Below are 16,707 nucleotides of genomic sequence, written 5' to 3'. Positions count from 1 at the left end.
ATTAGATAAAAAAAATATGCTATTGATATGTTACATAGACATACAATATCCCTTATAGTCTATAACACCTCTTCCAAGTAGAATAGATTTGGATGGAATGCTAGATTGCTACCTCCTTGCAAATGCTTTTAATTTTTAATACAATCCTACTAGTATATATTTCTTTCACATAACAACTTGCACTCTACAAAACTTCTTATGAAGCTCTCATTAAGGAAATTAAAATTTTAACAAAATTTAACTAATCATAACGAGAATAAAAGAAAATGTTAGAGATTGCTATTAGACAATACTCTAGCTTCAGGTTCAAGGGAAAAAACTTATCTACTTGCTAGTCCTACATCGAGTAAATATGAAACATATAAAAGATTCTGGCTGCAATTGCATATGAACTCCTAATTATTGGAATGTTAAGCCCATTTAGGAGTGATCTAAAATACAACATTATAATATATTCTCCAAATGATTGCAATTTTAATCTTTAAAAAAATTTAAATGGTATGATGTATTTATTTTCAACCAATATTATTTTTATTTTATTTTTAAGTCTAAATAAATTACATCAAACTTTGCACTTGCAAATTGATAAATATAATGTATTTATTTAAAGAGTGAAATTATTAATTTGCAAATTTGACCAATGATTTTTTTACTCATGGATTAGACGGTAAAAAAATCTCCATTAACTTTCATTATCTGATATTTCATCTATATGACTTAAATTATTAATAAAAATTAATATACATAAAAAAATTTAACTTAATATTTATATTAGTGAGTATTCAATTTTTTTAACTTAATCCTCATATTAGTAAAACTTAAATATATATTCAATCTGTTAAACTTTATACTCGTACTATGCATCTTCCACTCACTAATAACTTCTCTTTAACTTCTAACTTTTACATTATACCATAACAATTCATTTTCAATCCATCATATCTTATCACATAATCACTTTTGACATAATTTATATATCATCTCATCCATGTTTTCCACGCCACACAATTCATTGAAAGTATAACTCATTTAAAGAATTCCACTACACAAAACATCCTTTCAAAACAATTTAAAAAGTTCAAATTAATTTTTTGTTTTAGAAATTATGCTGAATGGATTTCCAAGAGAAAAATATATTATATTTATACTAGTTTTGTCTCTCTCTAGTCTCATAACCTAATTCAAATAAATATTAGCTTCTAGTACCTATAAACATCTTACTTCCTAAGAAACTCTATCCTTAAAAAGAAAATGAGATGAAGATGTTTAAAGATATTCTAAATTGCTATCAGGAAGGAAATACTCATAAAATATTTATCTTTTCTCAGCTAATCATGCATGTTGCGAATTTCTAAACTACATGGAGACAAGAAAAAAAATTAAAATTGAAATATATATTAGAAAAAGTTTAGCCTGATCAAAATATGTTAAGAAAAATCATAGAAACGTAATTTTATAAATATAATAATTAGATAAATAAATAATTAAATTACTTTATTTTTTATATAATATTTTAAATGAAAATACAATTATAATTTTTCATAATTTTAATATACTCCTAAAATCAGGCGGGTGATAAAATAAGATACTAAAACATGAATAATATTCCCTCATCATGCCACTTGTTAGATGAAAATTTGTTCTGTCCTTGTTCATACATGCATAGATATCCTCAATTTTTTTATGCCTGTTTCCACATTTTTGTGGATATTCATGAATATTAAAATTTTAAAAACAAACAAAATTGTAAATATATTTGTGGCAAAAGTAAATTTATTAATTCATATATTTTTTGAAGTACTTTAAATATAGATTTTTAGGTATCTTCACCAACCCATTCAATATTTTGAAAAGCCACATGAACAATCTCGATCCCCTTAAAAGAAAAAAGAAAAATTAATTTAATTAATGATGAAAAAAAAAACAGGATCACCATTGGTTCATCCAAACATATATAAGCACGTAGCAAATAAAAATATTATCATTCGTGCACTTATGGGATTGGATAATAGATTACTAGTTAGATATGTTTGAGAGGAATAAAAGTTGTAATTCAAACTCACAAGAAACCTGAGAAACATCCATGTCTAGGACCACTCTGATTGCTATATTTCCACAATTATAGTTTCCATTTTGTTCTAGCAAGTAAGCATGTTATATGTTACTTGTCCCAAGAAGAAAAGACACAGTTCATCATATAAGAATCCCATACTTTTTTTTCCCGTTTTGTATTCAACAAATCCAAAATCACACCCTCTTACAAACCATTTCACAAACTCTAATTATCATTTGGTCACAAAATTTTAATTTCTCAAAAGTTTGAAGATGGAAGATTATTTTTCATATTTGATTATTTGAGTTTAAATTTTATCTATTAAATGTTAGCCTTTCTTAAAGTATAATTATATATGTTTTTTCAGATTCTCATATGTTTTGATTCTTAAAGTATAATTATATTTATGTTTTGTTTTTTATACTTAAAAAATTGTTTGACTTTTACTCCTTATAAAATTTCTGTTTTTGTTTACATCTTTGTTATTTTATTTTAGCCATTCTAATATGTTTACTCGTTTGTTTAGTTCCTATAATATGTAGATAATTTAGTTTTAGTATCTGATAAATGTTTTTTTTTAAAAATTAAAAATAATATTGTAGATACTAAAAAATAAAATAAAATAATTAAAAGGACTATAACTTTTTTATAGAATCAAAAGTCAAACGTATTTTTTAAAAAAATAAAAATATACGACTATGTCTTTATTTTATTGAAAATTATTAAATAAAAATTAATTTTATAAATAAAAATAATTAGTTATTATATTAAATAAATTAGATACTACTAAAATTATTGGTATTTAAAATAATTTTATTATTAATAAAATTTATAAACTAATTTTTAAAAATTGTTATCTTTAAAATTTATATTTATTTAATAATTAATAATATGATTTTTTAAATTAAAACAAAGTTTACTATATATATAATATAATATAATATAATATAATATAATATAATATAATATAATATAATATAATATAACAGTATATATTTCTTTTAACAAAAAAGACTGCGCTATAATGCATCGCTACAGGATCATATTGGTACAACTGATTAAAATGTTCACTAAAACTAAATGTGAAAATATTTGATTATAAAAGCATATATAAACATTTAAAAATAATAATTACAATACCTAAATAAATTTTAGTTATTTATTAAATTCATCTTTCTCAACCATAATTATTTTTAGATATAATAATTCCTCTTTTATTATACTTTATCCCTATTTATAAAACATTTTGTGTTTTTTATAAAGAATTAACTATTTTTTCTTGTTTACTCTTATATGTATGTGTTTTTTTATTAAATAAATAAAGTCACTAACTATATAATAAAAATAAATTTGGTACATTAATAGCATTATTTTAAACTTTTTATACAATAAACTAAATTAAAAGTACCTGTTTAATACCTGAAGGGAGTATTATAAAATGTAACTGTCCACATTCAACTTTTAGCGCTAACTAAAATTTTAGATTGTCATACATATGTTGATCTAATTTTTTTTCCCTCATACATATATTTACTTGAATAAGATAAGAAAAGTATTTCATCAAATCAAATTACCAATTGTTAAGTATTGAACAAAAAATTACTTAAATCATTACTTACATTCTTTGAGAGATAATTTAACAAATATATAGTACTATTATAAATTAAATTATTATTTACAAATTAAGTTTCAATTATTAACTATAATAAAATAATTTAACATGTAATAATAATAATCATTTTAATTTATCACACTAAAGATATTAATTAATCAATTAAAAACTTAGAAAATATTTATATTATTAAATATGCTTTTAATATATATGAACAAATTAAAAAAAAAAGTTAACACTATTTATAGAAAACAAGATTTAAAAGAAATGACATATATGTGATTCAATATTAGATCACATATGACTGATGTTATATTATTCACATTAAATAGGTTTATATTCAACTCATCTTTACAAAACTAACTTAGGTGATTTAGTGTTAAACCATATATAGGTGATTCTATATTATTTTTAGTAAATAGGTTTATGTTTAACTCACCCTTACCCCAATATATTTATGTCTAATCATTATAAAATTGACTTGTAAGGTAAAAATTGTATTCTATTTATATATCATAAGTTGATTTTATTCTTAATCAATGTGAAATCTCCAACAATTATGATTATTGGTGGGTTATATCATCATCACAAGTGTGAGATTGATCTTAAATCACATGTGATTGATTTATATGAATCAATTATACTATCAAGGAGGTAAGATTATATTTGTTGATATAGTTTATGTATCGAGTCACTTTAAAAAAAAATGAAATCACATAGATGAAGATTTAAGGTGGTCATAGTTAATGAAAACTTTTGTTGACTCTTGTGAATTTGAGAGAAGTCTCTACTTTTAAAAGTTTTCAAAAAGTTAACATGTGAGTATATAGGTTCTCAATTGGGATGAGAATCACAACCAAACATACCATTATTGATAGATAAAATGAATATGCATTGTTGTATATTTATTTATTTTAGTTAGCTTTCTCATAATATATCTTTTAAGCTAGTATGATCATATTTTTTTAATGGAAACAAAAGAGTAAGATCATCCAAATGTATAGAAAACCTAGGTATTTATATATTTTTGGATATTTTGAAAAAGTTTCCTTTTATTTTGAATGTAATATATTACGAAGTGGACTTTAAGCCCAACTCAACCCCATAAAACCGGCTCATAGAGTTGAGGTTTGCACCCAACACACCCCCCTCACGCCGAGAGTGATAGATAGAAGCTCGTGCGTGGGACTATATATTATGGGTGGTCCGATAGCGGCCCGATAGCGGGTGGCACGATAGGCCCAACACAAACACTCGCTAGGATAGGCTCGAAAATGGCTATGATACCATATTACGAAAGAGTGGACTTTAAGCCTAACTCAACCCCATAAAACTGGCTCAAGAGTGTGTAAGGGCAATCGTGAAAAAAAAAACGACAATCGTCAAGTTTTCTTGTGTGATTTTCATCACGGTATTGTGACTGTAGCAACCTTGCGTAGAAGTCAAAACCAGGCTGTGACTAGGATAAACACTGAATTTGCACGAAATCTATCTCTTTTATTTGTCTTCACATACGTAGTTGCTTTTATGTGAACCTCTTACAATTTGGGTGAGTTTATAATGTCAAAATTATTTTCAACCATGTACTTTAATTTTGTTATATCAGATGTTAATGGTTTACTAATAATTAAAACACAAATTTTATTCTTTCAAGTGATTTTTCAATAAAAAGTAATTTATATGATCAAAATTGTGAATTCATAATTACAACTAAATATGACATTCTGTATGAAATTATTGGTGTTTCAAGATAATGGGAATGCACTTCAAAACAGAATCAGTGTTGTGATTGACATCATACTAAATGGAAGATGACAAATATGAGCGTTAGCAAAGTTCCACCACCATACGTGCTTGCACATGCAGCTTTCAAGAGCCATGTTTCCGAATTTCTGAAGGAAGAAAATAACTCAAGACATTGTGATCAGATCAACTTTCTTGGTTTTTGTTTGTTTCTCTTTTCCGTAGTCTCTTCTAACTCACCATTCTTTCAAGGACATGATCAAGATAGTGACCCTCTTGTTGTATAAATTGATGACCTTTTTCTTGAGCTTCTCAAAATTGTTCAAGTTATATCATTTACCCAAAAAAGAAAGAGTTCTGACCATGGCTTCATCACTCTTCATGCCTTCATCCGTAAGCTCAATAATTCCCTGCACTTTTGCTCTGCTTTGCTTTCTTCAGTTTATTTGCTTTCCTCAGTTCTTGAACTTCGCTTGTGTGCAACAACTAGTTTCATGCAAACTAATTGAACTTTTCTTTGAGTGATAAGGCCAACTTTAGCAGAATTGTTGTTATATGACAAACTTATTTTGAATTTGAGTTTGGATAAAATTTATATAATGCATGTTTTGCCAGTTGAATGACTAGCTCCAGCTTCTGCAAAATTTAATGTTACATTGTGCTGCACGCACGAAACAGAAAGGATCCCCTGGTGGGCTTTTACTTTTATTTTCCCCTTTTTTAACATATGTCCGAACTCTGAACATTGTGCAAACAAATGACCCAAATTGGCAGCAATCTTGTTTGGTCTGAAAAAGGATCTGTGCCATGTTATGTTATGGTTTTCACTAAATAGTGACTAAGTCGGAATCTGATTCTGAATATGCTTTCGTCATTGTTTTCTTAGTTTTGGTCCCTAGTCAGAGATGGAAAAGTTAAGAGTTCAATCCATTTTTTCCCAAGGAGAACGTGTCAATTCTGTCTATTGATAAATTGGTAGTTTTTGGATTACTGTGTTAAGAATATCATTGTTTGAAAAGTACAAGATTATTGTACTATACAGACCTCTTTTAGTTTTAGTATTTTATACCATAATCTTTGTTTCAACATTTTTGTCTAGCATTTGCAGAATGTAAATTGCAAATATAACTTTTTTGATTTCTTAAGGAAAAATAAGAGTCTTTTATTTTACAATCATGGGCAAGAAAAAGGTATCAGGGTTGTCTTATGGGAGGAAATGATTCCTATTCTGTGATTGGTGTCTCCAAGGAAATTATTCCTATTCTGTGATTGGTGTCTCTAATGCATGCTATTATATAAGAATGCTAATGCAAATTACACATGAACAGATAGTGGAAGAAGAAGCCAGGTTTGAAGCCGAAGTGGCAGAGGTGCAAGCATGGTGGAACTCTGAGAGGTTCAAGCTAACCAAAAGACCATACTCAGCTAGAGATGTGGTGTCCCTACGAGGTAACCTCAGACAAACCTATGGCTCAGATGAGATGGCCAAAAAGCTATGGCGCATTCTGAAGAACCACCAAGCCAATGGCACAGCCTCGAGGACTTTTGGTGCACTTGATCCTGTTCAGGTCACTCAGATGGCCAAACACTTGGACACCATCTATGTCTCAGGGTGGCAGTGTTCGGCCACTCATACCACCACCAATGAGCCAGGCCCTGACCTTGCTGATTACCCTTATGACACTGTCCCCAACAAGGTTGAGCACCTCTTCTTCGCTCAGCAATACCATGATAGGAAACAAAAAGAGGAGAGAATGAACATGAGCAGGGAAGAGAGGGCAAGGACCCCTTATGTTGATTACTTGAGACCAATTATAGCTGATGGTGACACAGGTTTTGGTGGAACCACAGCAACTGTGAAGCTTTGCAAGCTCTTTGTGGAGAGAGGCGCTGCTGGCATCCACATTGAGGACCAGTCTTCCGTGACCAAAAAGTGTGGCCACATGGCAGGGAAAGTTCTGGTTGCCATCAGTGAACACATCAATAGGCTCGTGGCAGCAAGGCTTCAGTTTGATGTCATGGGGGTGGAAACTGTTTTGGTGGCTAGAACAGATGCAGAAGCTGCTAATTTGGTTCAATCTAACATTGACACTAGGGACCACCAATTTATCTTGGGTGTGACCAACCCAAACCTTAGGGGAAAGAGCTTGGCAACTCTTATGGCAAAAGACATGGCTGCTGGGAAAAGTGGAGCTGAGCTTCAGGCTTTGGAGGATGAGTGGCTGTCAAAGGCACAGTTGAAGACTCTCTCAGAAGCAGTTGTGGAAGCAATTGGGAGGCAGAACATTGGAGAGGAAGAGAAGAGAAGGAATTTGAATGAGTGGATGCACCATTCAAGTTACGAAAGGTGCCTTTCCAATGAGGAAGGTAGGGAGATTGCTGAGAGGTTAGGAGTGAGGAACCTGTTTTGGGACTGGGACTTGCCTAGGACTAGAGAAGGGTTTTACAGGTTCAAAGGGTCTGTAACAGCATCAGTTGTAAGAGGTTGGGCCTTTGCTCCACATGCTGATGTGATATGGATGGAAACTGCAAGCCCCAATGTGGCTGAGTGCACAGAGTTTGCTGAGGGGGTTAGATCAAAGTACCCTGAGATGATGCTGGGGTACAACCTCTCTCCATCTTTCAACTGGGATGCTTCTGGCATGAGTGATGAGCAAATGAGAGACTTCATTCCCAAGATTGCAAAGTTGGGGTATGTGTGGCAGTTCATCACAGTTGGAGGTTTGCATTCTAATGCACTCATCACTTCAACATTTTCAAGAGACTTTGCCAACAGGGGCATGCTGGCTTATGTGGAGAGGATTCAGAGAGAGGAGAGGAACAATGGGGTTGACACACTTGCCCACCAGAAATGGGCTGGTGCTAACTACTATGACAGATACCTCAAGACTGTTCAAGGAGGTGTGGCTTCAACTGCTGCAATGGGAAAAGGCAAGTCATACACTATTATTACACACTAACAACACATCATGCATCAATAAGATCATTGACTTTTGTGATAATTGTTTTGAAAATTATACCTAGAAAGATTTCTAATTAATTGAGATAAAAAGATGTTTATACTCACAGAATGTCAAAACCAAACTTTTTTTTCCCTTTGATGTTTTTGTAGGAGTAACTGAAGATCAGTTTAAAGAATCATGGACTAGGCCAGGAGCTGTTGACATTGATAGAGGCAGTATTGTGGTTGCTAAGGCCAGAATGTGAAAGTTCTACTTCTGCTTAACTATGCTGCTGAAGCTGGAATTTTGGCCAGCTTCACCAATTCCTCTGTTGGATTGGAATAGATGATGTCCTTAACAATTAAACTGGCCATTCAAACTTATTCTGCTATTTTTCGATGCATAACTTCTTATATTTCTTACTTGTTCAGACTCTTAAGCAAAGAGAACAAGGAAAATTTGATTTCCTTTTGTACTTTGTTTTACTCTTTCTGTTGAACATATTTTAATTAGTGTGTATTTGGACATGCATTTGTGGACAAGGAGCACAAAGAATATTTGTTTCTATCCAAAACATAAAAACAATGCTGAAAATATTGGTGTTGTTCAATTAGCTCGGCTGAGACTCAATCAATTAAAATAATAAACTAACTTTTTATAGTTTAGTTTGGGTAATCAATGAATATAACTATTAATAGAAAATAAGTGTTTCTCTTTTAAAATAAATAATTAAAGAAGAGATAGTACGTTTTCATTATCATTTTGTTTTTCCAAAATGTGTGAATTACCATTATTTTTTTTTGAAATGTATGGATATACTTTTTTACTACCGGATGTCGAGAGAACTCTTGACACATAGATGGTTGGGACATATTCGGCGTCTCGGTTATGTATCGTCTGAATGTCCTTTTGGGCTATCGGCATCCCGGCACATTCATGTTGTTCCAATAATGTGTTAGGCATAACAATGCAATTAACATAACAAACCACATTACATGTCCTAAATGACAATTAGAAGGTGATTGGATCTTGCTTAATCATCCGTATGGTCGAAGGCTCAAAGTCCCTCTATAAATGGATAATCATCCTGGGGTACACGGTACAAAATTTTTGACCAACAACTAGCACATTCACTCGAACTCAAACAACTTAAATGTTAAAGTACAAATGCAGGTACCTCTGCCAAAAATACCGAGAAGATTGAAATGATAAAAAACACTAAACATACGAGTGACAAATAGTGAAGATCTAGAATCACAACACGAATAAGCACCCATCCCTACAAACCTTATAGAAACACTTTTTAATTAAAAAAATCTACATTTATTACATCAAACACAAAGTGTCATATTCGATTTCTGAGCCCGAGTGGTCGACAAGGTAAATAGCCTTATGACCTCTCGGTTAAATGCAAAGGTAACATTCCAGCTGATTAATTAGATTAACTTGGGATTAGTGAATAACTAAACATCATTAAGAGTTATTGGGTCTAGAATAACGTGATTAAGACAGAAGACTATAAATAGGACAAAACTTTCATGATAAAGGGTAATGACTTTTCTAGTTCTAAACTCACTAAACACTCCAATATCTAAACTCACTTGAGCGCTGAAGTGTTTTTGCAGGTACCCTACCCCTTAGACATACTTGACGGCGAGCGAAAGAAGAAAAGATAGAAGACAATTGGTAGCGGATCTTCGGCCTCAAAATTGTAAGAACATTTTGGCGCCCACCGTGGGGTTGAAAGAAAAACCTATCGAGTAGCCACATGGTAGCGATGAGAAGTATGACAAGAAACGACCGACAGAACAAAGGACCATCAGTGGATCCCATAGCCATGATAATGGAAATGAAGAGAGAGTTTGATAATGATCCGATCGGTCATCGGTAGTCGATGACGTCAGCAGCAGAGGACCACGTGGACCACTCGCAGGGTGACGCGTGGCCCAGGTGACAGAGAGATCAGGGAGGCGATCGCTAAGAGCGGTGATCAGTAATCAAGTGACCACCGACAGCGGCAGAAAGGTCAGGGGACAGATCACCCAGAACGGTGATCGGTGGTCAGTAGCCAAGTGGCCACCCACAGACCAGTTCCCAGACTAACGCCTGGGGGCAGAACACGAGAAGCAAATAGAGCATTGATCAGTCATCGGGTGCATTGTCATCGGGGTCTCGTGTTACACGCAGTTAAACTGGGACTGAGGTTCCCAGCGAGAGCGTTACACATGGACCTCGCATGAGCACATCTCAGGGAATCGCGCACGAGAGTGGCCTGAGGGAGCTAGCAAACCGATCAGTGATTGGTGACTCCCTCAACCCATTACGTGCGTGAAGGGTAAGCCGTCTACGCAGAGAGCAACGCTTGGTGAGTGTGCCTAGACCGGCCACACCTGGCGTTCTCCTGAGAGTATGCGATTTGCCCAGATGAAAGAAATATGCTAAGTTACTCCGCAAGGGAATAACTTAGCACACAAAGAGAAGCGCTAGAGCCCTTCCAGTAAGTGACACGTGTGTGGTTAGATGTGAGTTGCATGCCTCCACGTGTCATCATCTGAGAGGGGTGCGGTCCAGATAAAGGTGCACTCCGTACCGCTAAAGGTACAGACAAGCGCAGCCAAGCGCAGAGACGCGCGGACACGCACAGGCACCCACACTCTACTGATTCTGGAGGTACATTGTCTCAGAAAAGCATAACAGGGTTCTGACATATGCCAGAAAAGCATAACAGAATTCTGTTATGCCCAGAAGCAGAGAGAGAGACATAAAAGGGAATCAGGGAGAGATTGAGGGGGATACGAAAAATAGAGAGCAAGAGTTTTTCACACACACTACTAGTTTTCTCATTTTGGTGGTTCTGTGGTCTAACTTGATCGTCGGAGTGCAAACGGCCGCTAGAGGCGCCGTCTGTGTGTTTTGCAGGTCACATTAGGAGATTCAAGAGAAGGTTTTGAGGGTGATTTTGCAGAGAACGCAGTCGCGTAGATGGGACAGAGAGTGCTACAAAGCGATTCCTCCACGTTCGAGTTGCCGAAAGGATCATTTGGCGCCCACCGTGGGGCACGAGTGAATCGTGGTCCCATATACACCACAGTTTTGAAGCTTACCAGAGTTTTACCAACTTCTTTGATAGGGAAAGATGCCAAGAAACAGACAACCATCACCTGCGCCATCTGCTGACGAAGGAGCTGTGACAATGGCGCAGGTCCTGGAGATGGTGCGCACGCTGCAGGATAACGCCGCAGCTTCAAAAGCTGAACAAGAAAGGATGCAGACGGAGTTGGCCGCGTCGCAAAACAGGAACGACGAGTTGAATCGCGTCAATGAAGAGTTGAGGAGGACGTTGCAGGCGCAGAGGGAACACGTGGTTGACGAAAGGATGTCTAGGCAGCCGTCACCTCCAAGAGCGTTCCCCATGCCATTCTCCCCTGAAATCATGGGAACCATGGTGCCTCCCAACCTGGTGGGGGTGAAGGCGTCGTTCAAGGGGGTAGAAGACCCGGAGGCGCATCTGACGGCATTCCACACCCAGATGATGTTGTCTGGGGGCTCAGACGCTGTGAACTGCAAAATGTTCATGAGCACGCTAAGCGGAATCGCCATGGAGTGGTTCGTGAGCTTACCAGAAGGGCATATCACGTCTTTCTCTCAGTTTTCAAAGCTCTTCACTGAGCAATACATCGTCAACAAAGCACCTGCAGTGGTGTCATACGATTTGTTCGACGTGCGTCAGTACCAAGGCGAGTCGCTGAAAGACTACCTCAACCGCTTTGGAGCACAAGTGGTTAGACTGCCCAGCAAAGATGAAGATATGCTGGTGCACGCGTTTAAGAAGGGAGTGCTGCCTGGCCCCTTCAGCGAGTCTCTCATCAGGAGCCATCCCAGCACCTTTGCAGAGACCGACGACGCGCGGTGGCGCACATAGTGGCAGAAACAGAGGTTTTTGAGAAAAGAGGAAGTGCTGCACCACCAAGACCGCGTGGAGGGCAAGGGAAACCGCAACAAGCAAGGGTGCATGAGGCCAAGGAGGGGAAAAAGGTGCGGGAAAAACCTCGTCCCTATTCACCAGGCAAGGATCAGAGCAGGGGGCGTGCAAGGAAGAACAATGCGCCCCCAAGATACAATTTCATGGTGGGATTGGCGGTTCTCATCGCCCTTCCTGTTGTAGCAGCAAGACTACGCGTACCGGAGAAGACTGATAAGATACTTGGTAGAAAGAAGAATGAGTGGTGTGAGTTTCACCAGGCCTTTGGCCACACACTTCACTCCTGTTTGGCGTTGGGACACCAACTGACAGAGTTGGTGAAGTATGGGTTCCTAGCAGATTACCTGCGTGAGCCGCAGGGTGATCGCGCGTCGGGATCTCAGGCTGGAGAACAGCAGCATGAAGTCCCTGTGCACGGGGAAGTGCAAACAATCGCGGGAGGCTTCTCTGATGGGGGATGCACAGCGTCACAGAGAAGGAGGTACGCCCGGTCGGTTATGGCGGTAGACGCGGTAAATGAGAGCCATTACCCTGAAGTAGATATTGTCTTCAGGAAAGCTGATCTACGGGACGTTGTCCCGCACGACAACGACCCTGTGGTCATCTCCCTCATCACGGCTGGAAGACGAGTGCACCGAGTGCTCGTAGATCAAGGAAGCTCGACAGGCGTCATGTTCTGGCCGACGTTTAACAAGTTGCAGTTGTCCCCTGATCAACTGAGGCCGTATACCGGGTGTCTTTACGGCTTTGCAGGAGATCAGGTAGAAGTGCGGGGATACGTTGAGCTGAGGACAACGTTCACTGATGGGACGACAGCCCGCACCGAAAGGATAAAGTACTTGGTGGTGAACGCCCCTTCTGCGTACAACATCTTGTTAGGGAGGCCAACACTCAATAGGTTGGGCGCAATACCATCGACGAGGCACATGAAGTTGAAGCTGCCGTCGATGGAGGGGACCGTAATAACCATCAAGTCGGATCAGGCTGAGGCTAGACGCTGTTATGAGAACAGCCTGAAGCAGAAGAGAAGTGTATGCCACGTCACCACGACACCACCACCAGGTGTGCGCGAAGAGCGATCGGTGGTTAGGGAGACACAGGGCGCTCAGAGGATGGAGAACGCTGCGTGGGGGGCTTCCAGGTAGCCCAAGTTGAAGAAGAAGAGGAAGGCGCGATCGCTCCTCGCGAGTCAGGGATCGCGAGGGCGGTCATCGCCAGCGAGAGAAGGCCCCACCCAGCTGAAGGATGGGTCGAAGTGAACATCAGGGGGAAAAAGTTCAAATTGGGGGGATCCCTCGTTGAAGAAGAGTGAAAGCTGATCGTTGGTGTGATCGAAAAGCACATGGGTGCCTTTGCATGGTCAGCGTCCGACATGCCAGGAATCGACCCTGATTTCCTTTGCCATCGTCTGTCGATGGATCCGAAGGTTCGACCTGTGCGACAAAGGCGAAGGAAATTCAACGAGGAAAAGAGAAAGGTGATCCACGACGAAGCGCAGAAGCTCCTTGCTGCATGGCATATCAGAGAGATCCAGTACCCCGAGTGGCTAGCGAACGTGGTACTGGTTCAGAAGGCAAGCGGGAAGTGGAGGATGTGCGTGGACTTTACTGACCTCAACAAGGCGTGCCCCAAGGATTCTTACCCTTTACCCAGTATAGATGCCCTAGTTGATAGCGCATCAGGGGGAAAGCTACTCAGCTTCTTGAATGCTTTTTCAGGGTATAACCAGATCAGGATGCACCCCATGGATGAGTGCAAGACCGCGTTTATGACGGAACGGTCTTGCTATTGCTACAAGGTCATGCCATTCGGGCTAAAGAACGCGGGGGCCACCTACCAGCGGCTCATGGATAGGGTACTCTCGCCCATGCTGGGAAGGAACGTACATGCATATGTAGATGACATGGTGGTTACGTCCCGAGAGAAGAAGCATCTGCAGCTGATCTGGAAGAACTATTCACCACCATTGCCAAGTACAGGCTGAAGCTCAACCCTGAGAAGTGTATTTTTGGTGTGGAGGCTGGGAAGTTCTTGGGTTTCCTCTTAACAGAGCGGGGAATCGAAGCTAACCCAGAGAAGTGTGCAACAATCGTGGCAATGAGGAGCCTAACGACGGTGAAGGAAGTGCAGCAGCTCACCGGTCGCTTGGCAGCCTTGTCCCGGTTTATGTCCGCTGGAGGGGAGAAAGGTCATCCATACTTCCAGTGTCTTAAACGCAACAGCAAATTCCTCTGGACACAGGAGTGCGAGGAGACCTTCATCAAATTGAAGGAGTATCTGGCGAGCCCACCAGTCTTGCGAAAACCTCAGGTAGGCATCCCTCTTCGTCTATATTTCGCTGTGACGGAGAGAGCAGTCAGCTCAGTCCTGGTGCAAGAGCAAGACCAGACCCAGAGGCCTGTTTACTTCGTGAGTAAGGTGCTGCAAGGCCCTGAAACAAGGTACCAGGCCCTCGAGAAGGCTGCCCTGGCGGTGGTGTTTTCAGCCAGAAGACTCAGTCAAAAACTTCCACAGCTTCACAGTGGTGGTGATGACTGATCTGCCTATCCAAAATGTGCTGAAGAAACCTGATGTAGCAGGCAGGATGGTTAAGTGGGCGGTGGAATTGTCAGAGTTTGACATTCAGTACGAGCCCCGAGGACCGATCAAGGGGCAGGTGTTCGCGGACTTTGTAGTCGAGCTGTCGTCGATCGAGACACCTGCAGAAGGTTTAGGTTTCCGATGGGTGTTATCGGTGGACGGTTCCTCTAATCAGCAGGGGAGTGGCGCTGGAGTCATTTTGGAAGGCCCAAACGGGGTACTGATCGAGCAGTCCCTCCGCTTTGCCTTCAAGGCCAGCAACAATCAGGCGGAGTACGAAGCCCTGATCGCAGGAATGTTGTTGGCAAGAGAAATGGGAGCAAGAGACCTGCTGGCCAAAAGCGACTCTTTGCTGGTCACGGGGCAGGTTACAGGGGAGTTCCAGGCAAAGGATCCCCAGATGGCAGCCTACCTGGAGTATGTACTGCTCCTGAAGACGTCCTTCACCGAGTTTGAATTGGTACACGTGCCAAGAGAGCAAAATGCCAGAGCATACCTGCTTGCCAAGCTGGCCAGCTCAGGCAAAGGGGGGAAGCAGAGGACCGTCATTCAGGAGACCTTGAAGGTACCGCGTGCGTTCGTGTCAGACAACCAGGTACTTCATGTATACAAATCAATGGAGCGCCTAACGATCGGTCATCGGTCGTTGACCCAAGAAACGCTGAGAGCATCGAGGGTGAGATCGCGACTGTCGAAGACCGATGAGTCGATGGAGGTCCGCGCGGAGAAGGAACCCGACACCTGGATAACGCCATACCAGTTATACTTCGAAGATGGTGTACTCCCACTCGACGTGGCAGAGGCAAAAAGGATAAAGAGGAGTTCAAGTAAGTTTATTCTAATAGATGGAAACCTCTTTAGATTTGGTTTTTCTCACCCTGTGCAGATCTGTGTGCACGGCGAGCAATGCACCAGACTCATGTCTGAGCTGCACGAGAGGGTGTGCGGAAGCCACGTAGGTGGTCGCGCTTTGGCAAGTAGGATACTCCGCGCGGGGTACTACTGGCCAAAGCTGAAGGAAGACTGCGTAAGGTTTGCTCAGCGCTGCAAACAGTGTCAACTGCACGCAGACTGGCACAAGGCACCTCCTGAGGAGTTGAGGTCCATCCATAGCCCGTGGCCATTCCACACATGGGGGATCGACATCCTAGGACCTTTTCCCCTGGCGATAAGGCAGATGAAGTTTCTCATCGTGGCCATCGAGTACTTCACCAAGTGGGTGGAGGCAGAACCAGTCGCACACATCACCGCACAGAAAGTCGAGCACTTCGTTTGGAAGAGCATCGTCTGCCGCTTCGGAATACCCAAGAGGTTGGTCTCCGACAATGGCACCCAGTTCACGAGTCATCAGCTGAGGAAGATGGGTGAAGAGCTAAAGATATAGCAGGTTTTCGCTTCAGTGGAACACCCACAAACCAATGGGCAGGTGGAGTCGGCCAATCGAGTACTGCTCAGGGGGCTGAAGCGAAGACTAGACAAGGCCAAAGGAGGCTGGGCAGAGGAGGTCCCCAGAATTGTATGGTCTTATCATACCACCCCACAGTCCAGCACCCATGAGACACCCTTCAGCCTTGTCTATGGGACAGACGCCATGATTCCCGTGGAAATACAGGAGAGCTCCCCCAGATTCTTGAATTTCATTGCTGAAGAGTCCAATGAAGAACGAAAGGTGAATCTCGACCTGCTGGACGAAGTGCGAGAGGAAGCCAGAGTCAGTGCTGAAGCCGTAAAGAGAAGAGTAGAGCGGAGGCACCACTCTAAGGTGAGGCCCAGGCGTTTCCAGGAAGGTGATCTG

General features: G+C 39.8%; 1 protein-coding gene across 1 annotated transcript; it reads left to right on the top strand.

Moving 5' to 3' along the window:
* Positions 1-5,359: 5,359 nt before the first annotated feature.
* Positions 5,360-8,869, top strand: ICL (isocitrate lyase). Its single transcript, XM_068632784.2, has 3 exons — positions 5,360-5,801; positions 6,737-8,339; positions 8,521-8,869. Exons 1-3 carry the CDS (start codon positions 5,664-5,666, stop codon positions 8,613-8,615), a joined length of 1,836 nt encoding a protein of 611 aa, XP_068488885.1. The 5' UTR covers positions 5,360-5,663; the 3' UTR covers positions 8,616-8,869.
* Positions 8,870-16,707: the final 7,838 nt, after the last annotated feature.

The sequence above is a fragment of the Phaseolus vulgaris genome, chromosome 11 (assembly GCF_051622355.1).
Source record: "Phaseolus vulgaris cultivar YP4 chromosome 11, ASM5162235v1, whole genome shotgun sequence".
NCBI classification, from domain to species: Eukaryota; Viridiplantae; Streptophyta; class Magnoliopsida; order Fabales; family Fabaceae; genus Phaseolus; species Phaseolus vulgaris.
This window is presented reverse-complemented; position numbering and strand designations above follow the sequence as displayed.

Excerpts from the sequence above, each read along its gene's own strand:
- ICL (XM_068632784.2), top strand. The coding sequence starts at position 5,664 with ATGATCAAGATAGTGACCCTCTTGTTGTATAAATTGATGACCTTTTTC. Across the intron at positions 5,802-6,736 it reads CACTCTTCATGCCTTCATCC|ATAGTGGAAGAAGAAGCCAG; the intron begins GTAAGCTCAATA and ends ACACATGAACAG. Across the intron at positions 8,340-8,520 it reads AACTGCTGCAATGGGAAAAG|GAGTAACTGAAGATCAGTTT; the intron begins GCAAGTCATACA and ends ATGTTTTTGTAG.